The sequence below is a fragment of the Podarcis liolepis genome (genome assembly GCF_965112155.1).
Source record: "Podarcis liolepis genome assembly, chromosome: Z".
Lineage (NCBI taxonomy): Eukaryota > Metazoa > Chordata > Lepidosauria > Squamata > Lacertidae > Podarcis > Podarcis liolepis.
The window spans coordinates 49,153,827-49,177,048 of record NC_139570.1 but is presented as its reverse complement, the minus strand read 5'-3'; the positions used below and the strand labels follow the sequence as shown (position 1 = coordinate 49,177,048).

General features: G+C 47.4%; 1 protein-coding gene across 1 annotated transcript in view; it reads left to right on the top strand.

Moving 5' to 3' along the window:
* TTLL11 (tubulin tyrosine ligase like 11) overlaps positions 1-21,679 on the top strand; it is a 68,244-nt gene extending 46,565 nt beyond the window's left edge. Inside the window, exons 7-10 of the mRNA XM_083485923.1 lie at positions 12,488-12,745; positions 14,816-14,922; positions 20,626-20,901; positions 21,487-21,679. Of these exons, the coding sequence (XP_083342049.1) occupies positions 12,488-12,745; positions 14,816-14,922; positions 20,626-20,867 (607 nt within the window). The 3' untranslated portion in view covers positions 20,868-20,901; positions 21,487-21,679. The remainder of the gene's footprint in view (positions 1-12,487; positions 12,746-14,815; positions 14,923-20,625; positions 20,902-21,486) is intronic.
* Positions 21,680-23,222: the final 1,543 nt, after the last annotated feature.

Sequence of the window (23,222 nt, the reverse complement as noted above, 5' to 3'; positions counted from 1 at the left end):
AACAGCTTTTCTCCTTCTCTCGTGAGACTAGAGCTTGTAAGTTTCCCATGAATCTGAATGTTGGGAGATTCAGCACAGAGAAAGGAAACCACTTCTTCATTCAGGGCATCGTTAAACTGCAGATTTTGCTCCCACAGGAGGCGATGATGGCTGCCAACAAGGGTAGCTTTAAGGAGGATTGGACTATGGCTTGCGGGTGGCGCTGTGGGTTAAACCACAGAGCCTAGGACTTGCTGATCAGAAGGTCGCGGTTCAAATCCCCGCGACAGGGTGAGCTCCCATTGCTTGGTCCCTGCTCCTGCCAACCTAGCAGTTCGAAAGCACGTCAAAGTGCAAGTAGATAAATGGGTACCGCTCCGGTGGGAAGGTAAACGGCGTTTCCATGCGCTGCTCTGGTTTGGCAGAAGCAGCTTAGTCCTGCTGGCCACATGACCCGGAAGCTGCACGCCGGCTCCCTCGGCCAATAAAGCGAGATGAGTGACGCAACCCCAGAGTCGGCCACGACTGGACCTAATGGTCGGGTCCCTTTACCTTTACTAGCTGTGATGGCTGTGCTCTTCCTTCACAGTTTGAGGCAGCCATGCTTCTGAATACCAGTTGCTGGAAAACAGCTTGATTGGAGGTTTTTAAGCAGAGGTTGGATGAGCATCTTTGAGGCGGAATTCTTTTAGATGTGATTCCAGTTGGTTAGACCAGATGTTTATTAGGATTATGATTGTGATGATGATGATGATGATTATAAAATTTTATTTATACCCTGCCTTCCCCAGCCAAGACCAGGCTCAGTACAGCTAACACCAGGTATAAAAACAATTTATTGAAATACAACAACATTAAAATACAACATTAAAATGCAGCCTCATTTCAGTAGGAACTCAAATCAAAAACTTTTTTGGAGATGAAAACGTCAAGTCTTCACCAAGGCCAGCTATCCAGACTGGTCCTACGTGGGCCAGAAAAAAGCCAGAGAAGTCCCCAAATAGGAGTTCCATCACAGAAGGAGAAAGGAAAAACGAAAGAGGGGGAGGGGATCAAGTTGATCCCAAGCCAAAGGCCAGGCAGAACTCTGTCTTACAGATCCTGCGGAAAGAAATCAGATCCCTCAGGACCTTGGTCTCATGAGACAGAGCATTCCACCAGGCCAGAGCCAGTGTTGAAAAGGCCCTGGTTCTGGTTGAGGCTAATCTGACTTCCTTAGGGCCCGGGACCTCTAGCGTGTTGCTATTGATGATGATTAATTAAATTTGTATGCCACCCTTCATCTGAATATCACAGGCTGGTTCACAACATAATACAAAAAGAAAACACAGAATACATAGCATGGCAGCTGCTGAGCCTTTGAACCCTTTTGTGCTTACCATCTCAGGGTAACACTTTTATAACGGAAAACACCCCCCAAGCTTGAGTTCTTCATTCCTAAATGAGAGCCAGGACAACAATGACTTTCCCATCGCCTGAGTGGCATCACTCACTGTTCCCCTGTCTGACAAGCATCCTTCAGGTGTGAATTTAGCAACCTCTCCAGGTTTTCATTACCTCCACTTTGCAAGCGGCTTTAAAGGCCCCAAGAAATACCATCATCAGAGGCAGCTGTCGAGGCTGCCTGGAGATTAGAGTGAGACCCTCTTCCATTAAGTATAAATTAACTTAATCACCAGGTATGGGAGATAAAGCAGCGTAAGCATTCATTCCCCAAAGCATTTGTCAAAATTAAAATTCTATTTTAAAAACTCGGTTTGTCTTTTAAACTACTTGGTGCTTTTCTCCCTTCAACCCGATCAAATAATAGATTATATATGGCTGCATTTTATTTTTATTTTTGCAGAACTGGAGTGGTGGGAATCTGGATGCATCTGGAGCAATAAAGTGCAGGGATTACTTTATTTCGTAAAATCTATGCACTGCTTGATGTACACCAAAAAAGTATACAGTGTGCAGTCAATAGGCAGGGAGTTCCAAACTGCAGGCGCTGCCACACTGAAAGATTTGAGTTGTTACAAATGTGGAGCGGGTTTTATGTGGCACCTGTAACAGTGCAAGTTCTGCCAATCACACTGGTCAAATTCCTCTTCCTCAGACTCACCCTTGAAAGCTTGGATGACCCCCAGGGTCCTGATGCAGCTGGCCGGGTTCCCTCCCCAGGCCCGCCACTCGGCATCTCCTAGAGCTCCCCCAGACCCTCATCCTGATCAGACCAGCCCCTCTGAACACTTTCTTGGGACTCATGATTCTCTTGGCAACAGGGTGGTGGAAGAAGTAACTTGCCCACAGTTCTTGGTGGAAGAGAAGCTCTGTGCTGTGTTCACGGAATGGGAACAGACCAAGGTCTGGAAGGGCAAATGAAGAAAAAATATGAATTTGTCTGGGTTAATTAAATGATATTTTATATAGCCCAGGAGTTCTGTGAAAGTCTATTAAAATTGTCCTTTGAGCTAGTTCCTGATGTTAGCAATTGCATTAGGATGCTAACATGATATCTCTGCTAGCTTGCTAAATGGCACTCTCTTTATTTCTGAGTACTTGTGCTTCCTGGTATAAAAGGCAGTCTCTTTTTTTAACCGGATTTGTGAGGGAGCTAGAAAAAGGTGTACATAAGTCATGAAAGGTAGGGGTTAGGGTTGTTTTTAAGAGGCCAGCTACAAATACTTTTTAAGGTTTCATAGCTGTTAAAACATGTTGCAAATGGAGCAAAACAGCACTCAGCTGGAGAGTGCTATCTGCAAGATGGCAGTAAGTTGTGTCTGGCCCACAATTCATGTCCAAGGGTGTGAATTGGTGCCCACAGTAATCCAAAGTGTAGAAAAGAATAAGTAACTTGATGAAGGAATTGAGCGAATGCACATCCAGTTTATAGATGACACTGAACTGGGAATGGTAGCTAGTGCTGCAGAAGACAGAATCGGGATTCAGAATGACCTTATAACAGATTGGAGAACTGGGCTCAAACTAACAAAATGAATTTCAATAGGGACAAATGTAAGGTTCTGCCCTTAGGCAGGAAGAACCAGATGCACTAATAATAAGATGGGGACACCTGGCTGTATATAAGAAAAGGATCTAGGGGGCTTGGTGGATCACAGACTTAACATAACAGTGTGGTGGCAGCAGCAAAAAAAGCTAATGCTCTTCTAGGCTGCACCAACAGAAGGATTAGTGTCCAGCAGCGCACTATTCTGCCTTTGTCAGATCACGCCTGGAATACTGTGTCTAATTCTGGGCACCACAATTTAGGAAGGATGTTGACAAGCTGGAAGGTGACCAAGTTGATATGGGGTCTGGAAACCAGGCTTTATGGGGAACGGTTGAGGGATCTGGCATTGGTCTGTCTTGAGAGACAATGGAGTCTGCCTCTGGAGGTGTTGTCAAACCATTGCTTTAGCAGCACCAAAGTTACCTTCCCAGGGCACAAGCGAGGTCTGGAGGTCCTGGGCAGCCCAGGCGACAAGACCCCCTCTCGACCTCCTTGATGGGAGGAAAGCAGAGCCATATGCTTAGCATCAGCTTGTCTGCAGGAGTTGCCGGAAGGAAGCATACAAGGTGCTACCCAACCATCTTAAGGACTCCACTCTGGATTTGTGTAGGGTCTACTCTTGAGCCTTTTCTTCTGAAGATGTCCCGCAAGGCAGGAGAGGTTTAGGGTCAGAGTTTTCCTGCTCGCAGACAGGCTGCCTTCCCAGATGGACAAGTGCCATCTGTTTTGGACTACAGCTACCATTATTCATGGCCATTGGCCTGGGGATGATGGGAACCGTACTCCAAAACAAATGGAGGCCACCAGGTTGCAGAAGCCTGCCCTATAGGCTGACAGTGGGCAGGTAAGCCAATCTACAGAGCCATTGTATGAAGGTGCTCCAGAGAGTCAGTTGGGGCAAGCACCATGCTTTGCAAAAAGCCTCACTTTCACGTAGTGCATAGGTTAAACTATGGACCTCCCTCCTGCAGGAGGCAGTGACGGCCACCAGCTTGGATAGCTTTAAAAGAGGATTGGACAAATTTGCGGAGGAGAATAAGGCTATCAGTGGCTACATTCGGAAGCAGCAAAGCCAAATGAGTGGAGCTGGCTTTTGTGCTCAGGCTCTGCTTGCCAGTTTCCCACGGGGGCATCTGAGAACAGGATGGTGGACCAGAGGGGCCCTTCGCCCAATCCAGCAGGCTCCTCTTGTATTATTAACTTGGCTGCTGACATCTCCAGGCAGCACTGGGAATTGTCCCATGTCTTAAACTCTGGAGAGCTTCTGCGGGTCAGTGCAGATAGTACTGAGCAAGGTGGACCAATGACCTGACTATGTATAAGACACCTAACCTAAAAAAGGTAAAGGTATCCCTGACCGCTAGGTCCAGTCATGGCCGACTCTGGGGTTGCGGCGCTCATCTCGCCTTGTTGGCTGAGGGAGCCGGCATACAGCTTCCGGGTCATGTGGCCAGCATGACTAAGCCGCTTCTGGCGAACCAGAGCAGCGCACAGAAACGCCGTTTACTTTCCCGCCGGAGTGTTACCTATTTATCTATTTGCACTTGGACGTGTTTTTGAACTGCCAGGTTGGCAGGAGCTCAACGGGAACAATGGGAGCTCACCCCGTCGCGGAGATTCGAACCGCCGACCTTCCTATCAGCAAGCCCTAGGCTCTGTGGTTTAACCCACAGTGCCACCTGAGTCCCTAGTTACCTAACCTAGGTTGCCATTAATCTGAGGGGTAGTTACAATAGTCTGGTTTAAGAACCATTTTCTCTGATATGAAATATCCTAAGTGTGCTCTGCATATATGTGAGCCTGCCTCACAACAGCAGCTTGAGCCTCTGTTTGGCTTTGAACTTGACGGTTGCCGTTTGGGCATCTACCCAAGCAACCCCCCCCCCCCATGAAAATCTCAAAGCCTTTAATTAGCAGTTGGAAATGTAGCTGAGGGACCGAGAAAGGGGGTGGAAGAGGAAGTGCATTAGCATAAAGATTAAGGCCACTGAGACTGAAGAGGATATTGTGCAGACATGGAGTGGGGGGGGGGACATTAATAAATTAGTAATCATGTATAAAAGATAAGCAGTCTTTGGGATTTTCATAAGCTTTGTTCAAATTGATATTCCTCCCTCTCCCCACTCCAACCTTCCTTTCCTTTCCTCTAAAAGTCATTAATATTTTCTCTGCTGGTGATCCCTTCTGAAGGGAGATCTGTCACAAGCTGCAAAATTAGAGAAATGAATGTATTGGGGTCAGACATTAGTATGTAAACGAAGTGCTGCTTTTTATTCCGTGTGTCGCTGCAAGCCCTTCCATGTGGTTTGACCTTTTGCTCGCTTAATCTGACTCCGCTGTGCCAGTCAGACAATTTAATTCTATGGAGCAGACACACCCTCTCTCCCTGGCCCCCTCTCCCCACTTCCAAGCAGGTCTGCTCCAGAGGGCTTGCCCTCAGTTGTTCTGCCAGAGCAAAGAGCCACCACTGATTCTCAGCAGAAGCCCCCCAGAGCACGATAAGGACGTAAGAAGAGCCTGTCGGATCAGGCCATGGGCCCATCAGGTCCAGCTGTCATGGTCCGGTTCACGGGCGATCAAAGTCCCGGCTGGGGACGCCAGGACTGGGGGCAAGATGGCGGGGTGGGAGCAGGAACGGGAGTCCAGGAGTCAGGAAGCCAAGGGTCCGAGGGTCAGGAAGCAAGGAGTCATGAAATCAAGGGTCTGAGGATCAAGAAGCAAGGTGTTGCGAAGTCAGGGGTCCGAGGATCAAGGAATCATGAAGTCAGGGGTCTGAGGATCAAGAAGCAAGGAGTCATGAAGTCAGGGGTCTGAGGATCAAGAAGCAAAGAGTCACTAAGTCAGGGGTCCGAGGGTCAAGAAGCAAGGAGTCACAAAGTCAGGGGTCCGAGGATCAAGAAGCAAGGAGTCACAAAGTCAGGGGTCCGAGGATCAAGAAGCAAGGAGTCAAACGCAGCAAGGCAAGGAACGTGTTGCTGTGGCAAAGAGCCAAAGGGAAATGCTGACCTTATATCCCTTCCCAGCTCTTGCCACCAGGTGCTGTGAGTTACCAATCAGCCTCACCTGTGCCTCTTCAGAACAAACTTAGGAAGGCCCCAGATCTGCAAAGTCCTATTGGTCACAGGGCCTGGCTCCTGCACGCACACCTGACACCAGCATCCTGTTCCCACAGTGGCCAATCCCAGATGCACCAGTGGAAAACCCACAAGCAGGAGCAGAGCACAAGAGCACACTCTCCTCCTGTGGTTTCCAGCAACTGGTATTCAGAAGGATTGTAGCTAGTAGCCCTCTCCTCCTCCATGAATTTGCCTAGTCCTCTTTCAAAGCCATCCAAGTTGGTGGACATCTCTGCCTGCTGTGAGAGGAAGTTCCACAGCTTAACCACATGCTGCATGAAAAAGTGTTTTCTTTTTGTCCGCCCTGTGTCTTCCAACATTCGACTTCATTGGACGACCACAAGTTCTAGCATTGTGAGAGAGGGAGAAAATCCTTCCCCTCTCTACCTTCTCCATGCCATGCATATATTTTTAAAATAAGCTTCTGTCATGTTGCCTCTTGCTTGCCTTCTCTCTCAGCTAAGAAGCCCTCATGGGGCTCCATCCCCTTAGCCGTTTTGGTCTTCCAGCTCTACAGCATCCTTTGTGAGATGAATGTACAGAGTATTCCAAATGCAGCCACACCATAGACTGGTATATTGGCAGTTTTATTATTTTCAGTTCCTTTCCTAATGGTTCCCAGCATGGAATTTGCATTGAACTGCATTTGCCAGTTTACTGCCTGCTCACTCAGTTTGGAGAGAGGTTTTCAGCTGGAACTCCCAAAAGCAGCATATGGTAAAAAATGAGTGTTCAGCAGACACAGCAAAATAGTATCAGGAAACAATAATAATAGACCCCAAGGATCACCCATTCCAACCCCCTGAAATGCACTATTTACAGCTGAAAATTTCCCAGCAGATGGCTGTTCAACCTCTGCTTAAAAACCTCCAAGGAAGGAGAGCCCACCATCTTCTGAGGTTGTCCATACTGCTGTCTAACAGCTCTTGCCCTCATAAAGTTCTTCTGAAAGATTCTGTCCTCTTGCTATGGATTGTCTCCTCAGCATGGATGTTTAACTGAACTTGGAACCAGGTCTCCTTCAGTCAAATCCTATCCTCCTCCCTATCTCTCCTGTCTTAACATCTCAAATGAAGCCCTTTCTCTTAACCTGAACCTTTTGTTGTTGTTGTTCAGTTGTTTAGTCGTGTCTGACTCTTCGTGACCCCACGGACCAGAGCACGCCAGGCCCTCCTGTCTTCCACTGCCTCCCGTAGTTTGGTCAAACTCATGCTGGTAGCTTCGAGAACACTGTCCCACCATCTCGTCCTCTGTCGTCCCCTTCTCCTTGTGCCCTCCATCTTTCCCAACATCAGGGTCTTTTCCAGGGAGTCTTCCAGGGAGTCTCTTCTCATGAGGTGGCCAAAGTACTGGAGCCTCAGCTTCAGGATCTGTCCTTCCAGTGAGCACTCAGAGCTGATTTCCTTAAAGATGGATAGGTTTGATCTTCATGCAGTCCATGGGACTCTCAAGAGTCTCCTCCAGCACCATCATTCAAAAGCATCAATCCTTCGGCGATCAGCCTTCTTTATGGTCCAGTTCTCACCTGAACCTTAGCCCTATCTAACTCTCTCAGAACCGGCTCCTTTTATTCTCCCTCCCAAAGTGCTGCTCCTCCCCATTCTGTGGTTGGCTGACTTTGTAGCCAATCAAAGAGAGGTTCCAGCCCTCTGGTGGAATTTTAAGGGGAGGCTCTAACTCATGGGTAGGCAACCTAAGGCCCAGGGGCCGAATCCGGCCCAATCACCTTCTAAATCCGGCCTGCGGACAGTCCGGGAATCAGCGTGTTTTTACATGAGTAGAATCTGTGGTTTTATTTAAAATGCATCTCTGGGTTATTTGTGGGGCATAGGAATTCGTTCATTCCCCCCCCCAAAAAATAAAGTCCCCCCCCCAAGGTCAGAGGGACAGTGGACCAGCCCCCTGCTGAAAAAGTTTGTTGACCCCTGCAGTCTAGCTCCGCTGTCCGTCACACCCAGCCTTGCATGAAATGGCGCCCAGATGTGTTCACCCCTTGTTCTCCTTGGCTGTCCCAGTCTCAACTGCATAAATACTAAATAATTCCACTATGGGGGAAAAATTAAATAAAAACAGCACCACGGTATATGATGCCTCCAGCAGAAACAGAAAATGTACAAAGCAAAAAAATAAATAAAAATGTTGTGATGAGAGTCATAGGTAATAGGCTGACTGAAGTCTTTTGCAAAACTTTAAAACATGCTGGCGTATTCAAAGGGAATATCCCTTGTTAATTTTATTCAGTGTACAGTTCTATAGGTGCACGTATTTTCAAGCCATGTGTTGCTGTACCTGTATCCTACTACCCCTCTCTTCCCTGTCCAATATCAGTTTGCTGACACCTGAGGGCAGGGAGCTGTCAATATATTTTTGAGGGGGGTCTTTCTTTCATGTACTTCAGTGCCTCAGGTGTTTATGGTTTAAAATAAAGCAGTATTTCCCAATATATATATAGCTTTAATTTAAACCATAAAGTGCTTGAGGCACCAAAAATGACAGGCGGATTATGAGAAAAAGACAGCAGTGACTTTGAAAAAGAATGGGAGCCATTTATATTATATCTGCAGAAACAAGGAAAGGCTATAGACTTGATGGCAGGATTTAAATAAACATTCACATCATTAGTATTAGAAAATGTGTAGATGATAGAGAAATAATATGGTGTACTTATTTTCATTTTTATGTTTTTAGGTTAGATGTTATTGTATAGGTGTGTTATTAGTATCTTTTCTTTAGGAGGTAGCAAGGTGGTCAAACGGAGAAACGAACCAGAAGCGGAAGTTGGGGGAAGCCCAGGAGGGGAGGGAAGAAAGAATGAATAGAAAATGTTATGGACATGGGGTGTATGTAATGAGTGAAAAAGAAAACTGAATAAAAAATTAATAAAAAAATAAAATAAAGCAATATAATGTAATTATAGGTAACGTAATCATTATGTAGGGTAAGGCCAACAATGGCTGGTCCCAGGGAAGCTTGTGGACGGGGCCTTGCTGTCTCCGCCATCTCCCTGAAGCCCATTTGTCCTCCCTCAAAATCACTCTGATAGAATTGCGGAGTTGGAAGGGGACCATGAGGGTCATCTAGTCCAACCCCCTGCTATGTAGGAATATTTTGCCCAGTGTGGGGCTCGAACCCATGACTGAGATTAAGAATCTCATACTCCGCTGACTGAGCTATCCCAGCTTAAATGTTTTACTGCTGAAGAGCTAAGCCTCCAAATTTCACTTTTAAGTAAACTCCACAGTACTGTAAAAGCTCTGTGAACACTGATAGCACTGGTTAAACGACAATGTCTGGGTCAAATGGAAATTAGGAGGTTGGTTTTTTCTGTCTATCTTCTGTCTCAGAGCCACACTGAACAGGTTTTTTGTTGTTTTTTTAATGAGAGTTATGTTGGTACCTGGGATCCCTTGGGAAGAATGTCACCAACATGACTCAGTGGCTCCTAAATGCCACAAGATTGAGGAGGAAATGTAACAGGACTTTTCAGGTGGGATCTATTTTACCTAACAGTTGAGGAAAGGGAGGGGGATCCACATGTGTAGTTTTTAAGCAGAGAATTTAAACATACCCCCCCCCCCTTTAAGAATTGTGAACATCCCAATTAAAATCTGGCTTTATGGATTTGCGTGGGCGTCCAGGCCTGACCTCCTTGGTTATGCAGGCTTCGCGTAATGAGCTGCGCCCAGAAAACACCTGAAGTGATGCAGCGAGTGGCCCTGTGCTTGCCAAAGCGAATTGGCTCAGGCTCCCTCCCTGGTTCAGCCTCAGCACCTGAATAGTCAGGCAGCTGTGAGACGGAACAAACCCCCCCAAAAAAGTGAAATACAAGTGCCCTGCTCACGACAAACACACGAGGCATTGGGGAGGAAGGAAGAAGTGAACATTGTGGCTCCATCTTGGTTGCTTTGAGGCTGGACTGCTGCAATGCGTTCTATGTGGGACTTCCCTTTATCCGGGGGCTTCAGTTAAGGCAGAATGCTGCAGGAGCGAGGCCTTGTCAGCATTTAACACCTGTGCCTAGACATTCTGCACTGGCTGCCCATTTGCTACTGGGTCAGGTTTAAGCTGTTGCCATTATTATTAATATTATTACAGCTACGGCAGTTTATTACCCAGCCTTCACCCAAGGCGAGTGACAACAATTAATTAATAACAGCTTTAAACAACTTAAAACCACAGAAATATTAGTATATAAAGACCTTAACAACTTGGGACCAGTTTACTTACGAGATCGCCTTACCTCACAGGCACCCACTTGTCCGCTGCCATCTGCAGGAATGGCACTATTACAGGTGCCAAAGAATAGTCGATCTGCATTTGTAAGAAATCCACATTTTATTATGTTGGTGCCATCGCCCTTTGGAACTCCCTGCCTATTGATATCGAGCAGACGCCTTCACTGTACTCTTTCTGGAACCTACTTAAAGTGCTTTTGTTTAGGCAAGCCTATTCAGACATGTAGAGTGTTTATGTGTGTTTTAATATGTTTTCAGCTTATCATTGATTTTAATTATTTGACATTTTAAATAGCTGTTTTTACTGATTATATTTTATTTATATTTTTATTGTTTTCTTCTTTTTTTGTAAACTGCTTTGAGGGTTTTATTTTGGGTGGGGAGTTGCCATCTACTGGTATATAAATTTTAGGGAAAAGCTAAATAAAATCTCTACCTGCCTTGTGGTTGGTGCTGCAAGTGAAGACCTCTCCCCTACCCTAGTCTGCTGACATGGCGTTTCCTTCCCTTTTGTACATATTCAGTGAGGAGGGGCCTATTCCATAAAGCAGCAGTACCCAGCTGTGGTTCCCTCCAGATGTTTGTTGCACTCTTAACTTCCACCCCCCCCAGCCAGTGTGGCCAATTGGTCAAGGATGGCAGACACTCGCATACCTCCACATGTGGTAGGAGTGCCCCAAAATGCAACTATTCTGGACAACAGCCATACAAGAAATATGTAAAATAACTAAGCAAGTATTAGACATCACCCCAGAATTGGCCTTACTAACATCTTCCAAGACAACAATGCCCACTTACACCACAAAGAACTCATAACCCACCTACTTTCAGCAGCTAGAAACACCATAACCAGACACTGGAAGGACCTGTTAGGAGTAAAGCATGGACCAATGGTACCAAATAGTATGGGAAGCAGCCCTACTAGAAAAATTAACCAATAAACTGAAACTGACACGGGGACAAATAGAAGAAGACGCCTTTACCCCGTCTTCTTCTTCTGTATGGCTCCCCTTTATCACATACACAGCCCAACAAGACAGTGACAATAATCCACCAACAGCATATAAATCAATATGGCTAACCTGATCCAAAACACCCACCCACCCCAATCACACACGAAAACAAAGATCACCAAAGCCAGTCACAAACAAACAACCACACCCTAGGCCAACCCCAACCTCTCTCACCACCAAAGGAACACAAGTGAACAGCAGAGAACCGGCACGAGTAACGCTGACACCAAACCCTACACACATTATGCAAAATAGAAACATCGCCACCCGACCCCACCCATCTCCCCCCCTCCACCCCTTTTCTTCTTAATGTCTCAACAAATGAAACTGATTTGTAAAAATATTACATGGACAAAATACGAGAAACATTACACATACTTCTGTAAAACAAGAAAATCTTTAATTAAAAAAAAAAAGGATGGCAGACACTGTAATACAGCTAATTCTGGAGAGTATTGTGTTAGTTTCCATAAAGCATTATCAAAATATTTATAAACACTGGCCAGGCTTGTACCCCAGAGACGTCACTTCAGTGCATCAATTTGACATCACCTCTGGAGGCACATTCCATTGTTGCTTGAGACAGACGGATGCCAGCAACAAAAGTATAATGGTAGTTGTGCATATTTATTTTCCCCAATTGTTTGGAAACCCTTTAGGTATCCAGCTAATAAATTTAATAAACAAATGACTAAATAAAAACATGGAAAGCAGATGCTCTGCCATTTGAGCCTTCCCGGTGCTCCATTGGCTGGGCCTGCATTTGTGCAGGCCTACACTGGCGTAAGCCAAACAGCAGGAATCTTGACCACAAACATGCCACAGATAGCTGGAAGGCCTGATAGATGATCTCAGGTGTGTTGTTTTTTCCCCAAGGGCCTTAGCAATGGCTGAACTGAAGGTTTCTTGCCGCCGCCACCACCACCCTTTTTCTATTGCATGAAGTGCTTTCTGCTAAAGCGTGAGCAAATGTTTGCACCCAGTTTCTCTCCTAAGCCCTTGAAAATGAGTTTTTACGGTACTGAACGCCGGCAAGGGTGTTAATGGATGGATATGGTCGCTTCTCGGATGGGATCATGGCAGTGGCAGCTGCGAGGTGGGAAGCAATGAAGATGCATTGATGCAATCTTTGTCTTTCTGTTTGCCCTGCAGAGCTGAGGCTTCGGAGGCTGAATGGGAGAGGGAGAATGATTTGCTTGAGGAAGGGTCCATGGAAAACCCAGAGCTGGGTGACAGCAAGACCTCAGAAGCCAAGTTCCCTTCCATTTGCCTGAGGGAGGTGTATCCGAAGTACGCAAAGGAATTTGACTATCTGCGGCTGGTCGACCGGATCGCAGCTTTGTTCATCCGTTTCCTGGGCGTGAAGGGGACGACAAAATTGGGACCCACGGGCTTCCGGATGTTTATAAGGTGAGGGAGATCTTCCGGAATAATTTTCCAAAGGTAACTCACTGTTTGAAATGCCTGGATGTGGTTCCCCTTAAGATCAGAGATAATTGTAGAGTTGGAAGGTACCCTCAGCGGTAATCTAGTCCAGCCCCCTGCAATGCAGGAATCTCACCTGAAGAATCCTTGATGGATGGCTGCCCAGACTCTGTTCAAAAGCTTCCAAGGGAGGAGAGCCCACTCCCATTCCAAGGGGGTCCGTTCCACAGTCACAACAGCTCCTTCTGTCAGGAAGTTCTCTCTGATGTTTAGCAGTTTGAATCCGTCATAAATAACATGGTCCACTAAGAACAGAGGGAATGGCTGGCCAGCCACCAAGACCTGCACCCTGTTCCCACTGGACCAACCCAGTCGTGGTCAGTTAAATGAAAGCACTTCCTTACGCAGCACATGGAACTCACTCCTGCAGGAGCAATGGCTGCTGACCTAGGTGACTTTAAAATAGGGTTACCAAAGGTCCCCGGATTTCCAAATCTATCCCCGGACAAATTCCGTCCCTGGAATGTCCCCGGATTTGCAAATCTGTTCCCAGGAAACGTGGCAGCGGCAGCCTCAGCAGCCCGGAGCCAGCCTGGTAGCGCAGTTGTCTCTGGCTGGCTTCAGGAGCTGCTTGCTGCCGTGGCACCCACCATTTTGCCTCGCCGGAAGTCCCCATATGATGTGTCTTGTCAGCCACTACTGAAGGGGAACCGGGGACGTCCGGCGGTACAGATCCCCTGCCCCCTTTGTTTTGACTGATTGGGGGAAGCTGAGGAGTTGCGGGCAAGCGTCGCCCAGTTTTTTAAAAACTGCGCATTTATGTTTCACAGCATGCGAAAGGGCTTTGCGCCTTTATACAAAATTCATGTGTGCTTGGGCCCAGGGTCTTTTGCCTCACCATCCCCACTACTGACTCCCTGTTGCTACTCAGCTTCAAAAAAAAAGTTTTTAAAAAGTGTCCCCGGATTCATTGAAAAATATCTGGTAACCATACTTTAAAAGAGTTGAGCAGTTTAATGGAGGAGGATAATGCTGTGAATGGCTTACCAGCCACAGTGGTTCTGCTCTGCAGGGTCCTTCTTGTGGGTTTCCCATAATGGGCCTCTGCTTTGTCACTGTGAGAACAGGATTCTGGACTTGATGGGCCATGGGCTGACCCAACAGGCCCATCATAGGTTCTTACGTTCTTACGTCGGTGTGTCACAGATCAGTAAAGCATTAATGTGTCACATTAATCAGTAAAGCCCTCTCCAGATTGACACTCACTGCCCCCCAACTTGCTTTCGGATCTAATTTAAAAACTTGTACCATCAATAAAGAGTCGTTTATTTAAATCAAATCAACTCTTTATTGCGATGGTTGGGGACCAGTACTGCTGTGCATGTATATCATCTTTCCCTGTTGGAGACATCAGGAATTGACTTGAGCAGATCTTCCTTAGCTAAAACTACCTTTCTCTTTCGCTACGATGGCTAGATGGAACCTCCGCTTTCAAGGGCAGTCTGCCTCAAATGCCAGCCACTGTATGTAAGGTTACCAGATTTCCCCCCCCCCCCCCAATGAATCCGGGGACAATTTTCAACTTCAATGGATTTTGTATGGGGACTGATTTGTAAATCCGGGAAACGGAGACATCTGGTAACCTTATGTGGGGCTGAGGCAGAGAGAGTATCAGTATACCATATACTCAGCTGGGCCTGAGATGAGATTTGAACCTGGGGCTTGTCTTTTTAAAAAATAATAATAATAATAATAATCAAGTGGGAAATAAGAAATAAAGGTGAGGGAGACCAGTACCAAAAGCCCCCATCATCATCATCATCATCATCATTATTATTATTATTATTATTATCTGGGGAGGGGCACTGCCCCCTCTGGCTATACCCATGACAAGAACATAAAGATTAAAAAAAAAAAAAGGTTGCCAAAGGAGGCAAAACTCATAGCGCCTCTATCTTTTGCCTCGAGAAAGCTGTTTTAGTTCATGGTGCCATTGGGAGTTTGCTCTCCCACCCCCCAGATGATTCCCTCATAGTTCTCTTTTCCTGACACCAGGAACAGCAAGATAAGCAATAGTGACTTCAGCATGGCTTCCGCAGACATCCTGTACATTGACATCACCAAGAAGCGGTACGGCATCACTGCTGATCAGCGAGATGCAGGTAAGCCCTCTTGCATAATTCTGGGTGCAGACCTTTGGGGTGGGGGTAGGACAGGGTAGTGCATGTGGATATATGTATTTACCGTATTTTTCGCTCTATAGGACGCACTTTTTCCCCTCCAAAAATGAAGGGGAAATGTGTGTGCGTCCTATGGAGCGAATGCAGGATCCTCGGCTTCGCGGCGAGGCGCGTATCATGCGAAGCCGGAGGAGGAACAGAAGGGACTGTGAAGGAGAGGCGCTGCGTGGAGAGAGAGAAGGCACAGCGCCCCTTCAGCGACGCGCCTGACCTGGAAGCCGGAGGAGGAGCAGAAGGGTCTCCTTCTGTTCCTTCTCCCGCTTCGCAGCGACGCGCCTGTCATGCGAAGCCGGAGGAGGCACAGAAGGGTCTCCTTCTGTTCCTTCTCCAGCTTTGCTGAAGGGCGCTGCGCCTTCTCCCTCTCTGCGCAGCACCTCTCCTGCGAAGGAGAGGCGCTGAGCAGAGAGAGAGAGAGAGAGAGAGAAGGCGCAGCGCCCCTTCAGCGACGCGCCTTTCCAGCGAAGCCGGAGGAGGAACAGAAGGGACTCCTTCTGTTCCTTCTCCAGCTTCGCTGAAGGGCGCTGCGCCTTCTCCCTCTCTGCGAGGCACCTCTCCTGTGAAGGGTCTCCTTCTGTTCCTTCTCCCGCTTCGCAGCGACGCGCCTTTCCAGCGAAGCCGGAGGAGGCACAGAAGGGTCTCCTTCTGTTCCTTCTCCAGCTTTGCTGAAGGGCGCTGCGCCTTCTCCCTCTCTGCGCAGAGAGAGAAGGCGCAGCGCCCCTTCAGCGACGCGCCTGTCCTGGCTTCTGCTTTAGCCCTGCGCAGCCTCTTCGGGCAGGGGGAACCTTCATCCCGCTGCCCCGAAGAGGCTTGGCGCCTCTTCCCAGAAGCCAGAACAGCCACACGGTATCCCAGAAGCCAGATCCCTCTTGCTGTTCTGGCTTCTGGGGTTCAGAATAAGTTCTTCTTGTTTTCCGCCTCCCAAAAGTAGGTGCGCCCTATGGTCCGGTGTGCCCTATGGAGCGAAAAATACGGTACGGGGAGCGTTTGTACCCTGCACCTCTTCAGCCAAAGAAGCTTCCCAAGAGCAGTTTGCATACAATCAAAAGCAAGGCAGCCTTGGCAGGCTTACAGTCTAAAAATAAGCATAGCATACAAGGGGAAAGGGGCAGGGAGGGAAGAGGAAAATTGATTCCACACACATCCCCAGTTGTCCTTGCTTTCATGGGCGGAGGGATGAATAATTAATACCTAAGACATAAGGGCTATTAAGAATGTTGCAGTGAGGCTCTCTGAAGTCTAAACCTGGAAAAGTTTACAAGTTACAGGGCTAGATTTATAGTTAACGAATGCAGGGGAGAACTCACAAGGTAGCAGGACTGAAGGGAAAATAGGAAACCATGCATTTCCTATGGCCAGTTGGTGGGCATTTATTATATAGTAGGGAATGCCTGGCACTGCCTGGGAATTTGTAGAAACCAAACAATTATTGTGATTGATAGTGTAATTCATGAGTTTGGACCAGTCATGCCCAAAATCAGGCAAAGAAGAAGAAGAGTTTGGATTTGATATCCCGCTTTATCACTACCCAAAGGAGTCTCAAAGCGGCTAACATTCTCCTTTCCCTTCCTCCCCCACAACAAACACTCTGTGAGGTGAGTGGGGCTGAGAGACTTCAGAGAAGTGTGACTGGCCCAAGGTCACCCAGCAGCTGCATGTGGAGGAGCAGGGAAGCGAACCTGGTTCACCAGATTACGAGTCCACCGCTCTTAACCACGACACCACACTGGCTCTCAAAGTCATACGAAAGCCATGTTTTGGTCCACCATCTTGATTCAAAATGGTGACCAGCATCCAAATGTCAATGAGGATTGACAGCCCTGCCTCAGGCACTGTGGTGCTATGTGTAGTGATGATGTCTTGAGAGGTGGCCAAAACTGTGCCCAGAGATGGGTGAAGTCATTTCAAATTCACGTGTTTTGTCTGCCACCTTGATTCAGAATGGTACCCAGCATCCAAATATTTATGAAGGCTATTGCCCCTACCTTGGGAATTCTCATGCTCAATTTAGTGATGACGTCTCGAGAGGAGTCCGAACCCATAGAGAGCAGAAGGACAGACGAATGGACAAACGAGGGGCAGACAAAGCACTTTCCAAAATAGGCAGGGTTGGGAGAATTGCCCCCCTGATCTGAAGCCCTGGGGAACTGCTGCCAGCCAAGTGTAGACAAGACTGAGCTAAATAGGTTTGGGGTCTGACTCAGTAGAAGGCCTTTCTCCTTTGGTCTGATGCAGCAGGGCTCTTTGTAGAAGGTCTCAAGGGCTTGTATTAGCAAAGAAGAAGAGAACACTTTTTTTATTGGGTTAAAAATTCACTGAATTAATGCAGGAGGCCTCCCTATCAAAGTATTGTAGACCCAAAGTCAGTAAGAGGGAATCCTAGAATTGTAGAGGTGGAAGGAATCCCAAGTGTCATCTAGTCCAACCCCTGCAATTTTATATTGGCTGCTGAAATGGAGGCCTGCTGAGGGTTAGTGTCCATAATAGGTTTCACTTTAGGGACTCAGGCTCCTCACCATCAACTCCCCACCCTTCCAAATCCCCTCCCCCAAAGCTGAAATTTGGCTGAGGCAGGATCCGTATCCTGATGGCAGTAGTGAAATTGTTGCTGCAAAAGGTTTAGAGCAGGGGTCAGCAACCTTTTTCAGCCGTGGGTCAGTCCACCATCCCTCAGACCTTGTGGGGGGCTGGACTATATTTTGGAAAAAACCAACATGAACAAATTCCTATGCCCCACAAATAACCCAGAGATGCATTTTAAATAAAAGGACACATTCTACTCATGTAAAAACACGCTGATTCCTGGACTGTTTGTGGGCCGGATTGAGAAGGCGATTGGGCCCCATCCGGCCCCTGGGCCTTGGGTTGCCAACCCCTGGTTTAGAGGAAATGCCCAACTTCTGAATTTCTTTAGTAACTAGTGGAATTGATGGGCAACCAGTGCAAGTGGAAGCTTAATTTCCCCCCTACGTTTATTTCTACAAGCAAGCATTGCCATCTGGCCTATTGTTAATTCGGGATTAGCGCTTGGTGAGAGGTTTTATTTTCCTTTCCCCTTTTTCCATCCTAAATTTTTCTGTGGATAAGCAGAATCTGTTGTTTGTGGAGTATTGCTAGTACAGATTTTTGTGTGTGCAGTATGTTTATTGGCATCATATGTTGTTGCCTTCTCTCTTTTTTTTTTGCTGACTGGGACGGGTGACGAGGAAAATATTTATTTAGTGTTGCATTCAAGGTAGCAAGAGTTCCTCTCTTTCTTCCCTCCCCTCGTCGTCCTCCTCCTCTGAAATCCGAATGTTTACTCTTGAGTCACACAAAATACATCTGGTCCACAAATTGTCCTGGCTATAAGCCACTTCCAAAGCAATTTGAGGTGGGTGAAAGGGTAGAGATGAAACTAATAATAATAATAATAGTGCTCTGGCACATTTCCTTCTACCAGTTGAAGTACCGTATTTTTTGCACCATAACACTCACTTTTTTCCTCCTAGAAAGTAAGGGGAAATGTCTGTGCGTGTTATGGAGGAAATGCCTACGGGTGGCATGCATACGGATTTTCCTCCTCTAAAAACTATGTGCGTGTTATGGTCGGGTGCGTGTTATAGAGTGAAAAATACGGTACTTTCATTGTACTGTGTGCCATTAAAACTATGGGGCTGGCTTCCACCATGGAGGCGGTGATGGCCACCAACATGGATGCCTTTAAAAGAGGATTGGACAAATTCACAGAGAAGGAGAGGGCTAGCGATGGCTCCTGGCCATGTTGGCTGTGCTCTGCCTTCCCGCTTGGAGGCAGTAAATGCTTCTGAATACCAGTTGCTGGAAAGCTCACAAGGGGCGAGGATCCTGGAAGATCCTGCTTGCGGATTTCCCACAGGCATCTCGTTGGCTGGTGACAGGGCCGGTGGCCTGAAGCCGCAGGCTCTTCCTGTGTTCTTCTCTGGCAATGCAGGTGGAATTGTCAGGCATGAGGCAAGGGAAGTGGGGGCCACAGGTAGGTTGTCATTTGCAGCCCAAATGCTTGCTGTACATCGGGGAGGGCTGTGTGGAGAGAGTCTCTTCCTTTAAATTCCTAGGAGTTTATCTCAGTGAAGACCTTACTTGGAAAATCAATACAACCCAGGTGGTTAAGAAAGCCCAACAGAGGCTCCATCTCCTCAGAGTATTGCGTAAGAGCGATGTCAATCAACATCTGATGATCTCCTTCTACCGGTCCATAATAGAAATTGCCTTTTCATACCGCTTCACGGTGTGGTACGCCAGTTTGACATCACCTGATAGGAAGTGCCTACAGAGGGTGGTGAATACAGCACAAGATATTATGGGCTGTCCCCTTAATCCGCGGGATGAAATAGCAGAAGAACGTTGCCTCAGGAGAGTGAGGAAAATTCTCAGGGACGATTCACACCCTGGCCGGCACTTTCTTGATCTCCTGCCATCAGGCAGAAGATATAGAAGCATGATTAGTCGCACCAACAGGGTAAAGAACAGCTTCTATCCCTGGGCTGTTAGGCTGCTGAATGAAAAGATAACAACAGGGCAACTGACTTTCGGGTTTGGTGGGTGTGCGTCAGCAAACGAGGGGAATTAAGACTAAGAGAGCTGAGTGGGGGGAGCTCGTGTAATCTCACTGTATACAAGTTGTACAAGTGGCAATAAAGTATTTCCATTTCAATTATATCCTTGCTCCGTAGGAAGACAAGCCTTGAACAGTATCACACTGAGGGCCCATAAAAGGGGGACACGCACGAAGAGCCAAAATGAAAAACCCACATTTGGAAAATTTATTTTGCAAGGGGCTTCTCTCTCCCTCCACCCCCCCCCTTTCTTTTCTGTTCCCCGTCAGGTTTTTAATATGTGTTACCCGATGAACGTTAACAACAGGAAGCCTTTAAATGCTCCATTTTGTGTCTCTTGTGCCGATTTAATTGCCAGGTTTTATTAAAAAATGTAATGGATGGGCTTTATTTTAACATCCATGAATAAGTTTTCAGTCCAAGGAGCTGGGAATGCAAATTAAGAGTGAGTTGGGATGGGGGGGTAGGTAAATACCCCTCTTTCCCCATTCCCACCTCCATGCTCTCCCAAGAAACAGAAATACAGGGGTGCTTCTAATTGCACAAACCACCTGGGTGGTGCCTTTTTGTCGGCAAGGTGCACCTGTGGTGCTTCCCCCCCATTGTTTTACGAATAATTCACAGGCGCCGTGTGTGTGTGTGTGTGTGTGTGTGTGTGTGTGTGTGTGTGCTGAGAGTGCCAAGCTGGCAGTGGGGGAGCATTCAGTTATTATGCAAAAATAACTTGGAATATAAGAGCCCTCCTGGATCAGGCCGTTTAGTGCAGCATCCTGTTCGCACGGTGGCCAAACCCAGCAAACAGGTCCCAAGCACCGGCCTCTCCCCTCGCATAGTTCCCAAGCAACTGATTTTCTGTAGCGCTGTCCTATTTTTATTAATATCTCATATATAGATATTCTATCATAGGTTAATTGATTTTTAATCATTTCCCCTATGTTTTTAGCTGTTGTTATTTTTATCTGTAAACCCCCAATAAGCGATATAAACCAAGACAGTGCAGAATGAAAGCCTTGGGAGATTTCTGACGCCTTCTTTTTCCTTTTCCTTCCAGGGATGGACTTGCACGCTTTTGTGGAGGCGATTTGCTTCCTGGCACAGAGGAGGTACAAGTCCCTCTCTCTGCACGAGCAGGTGGAGCTCCTCATTGACTTCGCGGAGTGCAACTTGGCTGCCCAGGACAAGAAGCGCGCCAGCTGTGACCAACGCGTGGCCCTGGTGACTTGCCACCAGAACAGGCTCCACCTCCGCCCGGCAACCGACATGCTGGTCAACTACAGAAGCTCCCGTCCATGAAAGACTGCGTTTGCTGATACGGATTTAAAGGGAGGTTTAGACCACATTCTAGTCCTTTGGGTGGTAATCTCATAGCCTATCTCATCCTCCCATTTTTTATTTATTATGTCTGGGGCGGTTTGTGGGATTTTGGATTGCAGATACCATTGCTTTGCCTTGTCCCTTTGTTGTTAGGAGGAGGTGTTTGAGGGTGCGCCGAGCCCTGGTGGCACCCTCAAACCCTACTTTGCTGGGACCGTGTCATCTCTTTATTCAGATGACATGGAGCACACCGCCATTAGCCTCCGCAGTAGACCGGAAGTCTAAGAGGGCATGTAATTGGTGGTGTGTTAGCCAGGGCATTTGGGTGTCCCCTAGTTTGTCCTGTTTTTCTTGTGTTGATAGGGGTTTGTTATTTTTGTAGAAGTCTGTTAGGTGGTATAAGCCTTTGGTTTGCCAGGTTTTTAATCTGGAGGTTTTGCGCTGCGTGATGGAACTGCTGAGTCACTTTCTGACTCTCACAAGTTTGCTGCCTCACACTAACCAGATGCAGGTTGCAAGACAAGCACACCTGAATTAACCCTTTGTTTCCCTTCTCTCCCTCTCTCTCTCTCTCTCTCTCTCTGCCATAAACAGACAGGGCTCTCTTGCACCCCGGGCTGATCACACAATGAACTGACACTGGAGGAGGAAGAGTCCAGCCTCAGCCTCGCCTCGCCGGAAATTCTTCAGTTTGCCTGGAATGAGGGAGGGGAGCTGGCTGCCCTTGAACTTCACACGTTGGGAGGTGTGGGCTTTGGAATTGTGCACTAAAATTAAAAATTAAAATCCTATTTGGTTTACTCCTATTTTCTTTAAAGTAAACTGGCGGAGATGGGGGGGGCTGCCTGTTCAAAGTTTTGACTTTAAACTTAATATTTATATGGAAGAAGGGCAGATGGAGTGAATAAGGCCTCACTTCCACTGCCACTTTTCCCTAAATGAAAGCTTTTCATTTTGGAATGTTGCATTCTGCACTCAGCACAAACTCATGCATTTGCATGGTGCCTTCAAGGGGATGTGGGATATTCACAGACCCCAAGCACAGGGAGTTAATTGACTCCTCAGCTTCCTTGGGTGAGGATTGAAGTCCACCCTTTTCTACCACACGCCTAAGGGGTTCCAGGACTCACACAGGGCCTCTGGCTGCTCATTTTCAGTGACAGGGACAACCGCCTGCCACCTGCACAAACCTGAGACTTAAAACCACAGAATGGTAGAGTTGGAATAATAAATAAACAAACAAACAAACAAACAAACAAACAAACAAACAAACAAACAAATAATACTCAACCCATTGTACTGGGCAGCTTCCAGTATATACAAAAACTTCTTAAACGTTAGAAACCTCTAGATACAGGGCTGCCTTCAGATGTCTTCCAAAAGTTGTGTAGTTCTTTATTTCCTTGACATCTGATGGGAGGGTGTTCCACAGGGCAGGTGCCACCACCGAGAAGGCCCTCTGCTTGGTTCCCTGTAACTTCACTTCTCACAATGAGGGAACCGCCAGAAGGCCCTCGGCGCTGGACCTCAGCGTCCGGGCAGAATGATGGGGGTGGAGACGCTCCTTCAGGTATACTAGGCCAAGGCCGTTTAGGGCTTTAAAGGTCAGCACCAACACTTTGAATTGTGCTCGGAAATGGACTGGGAGACAGTGTTGATCTTTAGGATCAGTGTTATATGGTCCCAGCGGCTGCTCGCAGTCACTAGTCTAGCTGCCGCATTCTGGATTAGTTGTCATTTCTGAGTCACCTTCAAAGGTAGCCCCACGTAAAGCGCATTGCAGCAGTCCAAGCAGGAGATAACAAGAGCATGCACCCCTCTGGCGAGACAGTCTGTGGGCAGGGAGTCTGTGAACCAGATGGAGCTGATAAACAGCTGCCCTGGACACAGAATTGACCTGCGCCTCCATGGACAGCTGTGAGTCCAAAATGACTCCTAGGCTGCGCACCTGGTCTTCTATGTGCTCAGTTATGCCATTCAGGACCAGGGAGTCTCTCACTCCTGCCCTCCTCTGTCCACCCAAAACAGTACTTCTGTCTTGTCAGGATTCAACCTCAATCCGTTAAACACCTTCCACCCACCTTCAGACATTCACACGGGACATTCATCGCCTTCATTGGTCTCTGATTTAAAGGAGAGGTAGAGCTGGGTATCAGCCATATAAACCCAGCCCAAACCCCCTGATGATCTCTCCCAGCAGCTTCATATAGATGTCAAAAAGCATGAGGGAGAGGACGGAACCCTGAGGCACCCCACAAGTGAGAGCTCGGGGGTCTCAACACTCATCCCCCAATACCACTTTCTGGGCACAGCCCAGGAGGAAGAAGTGTCTCC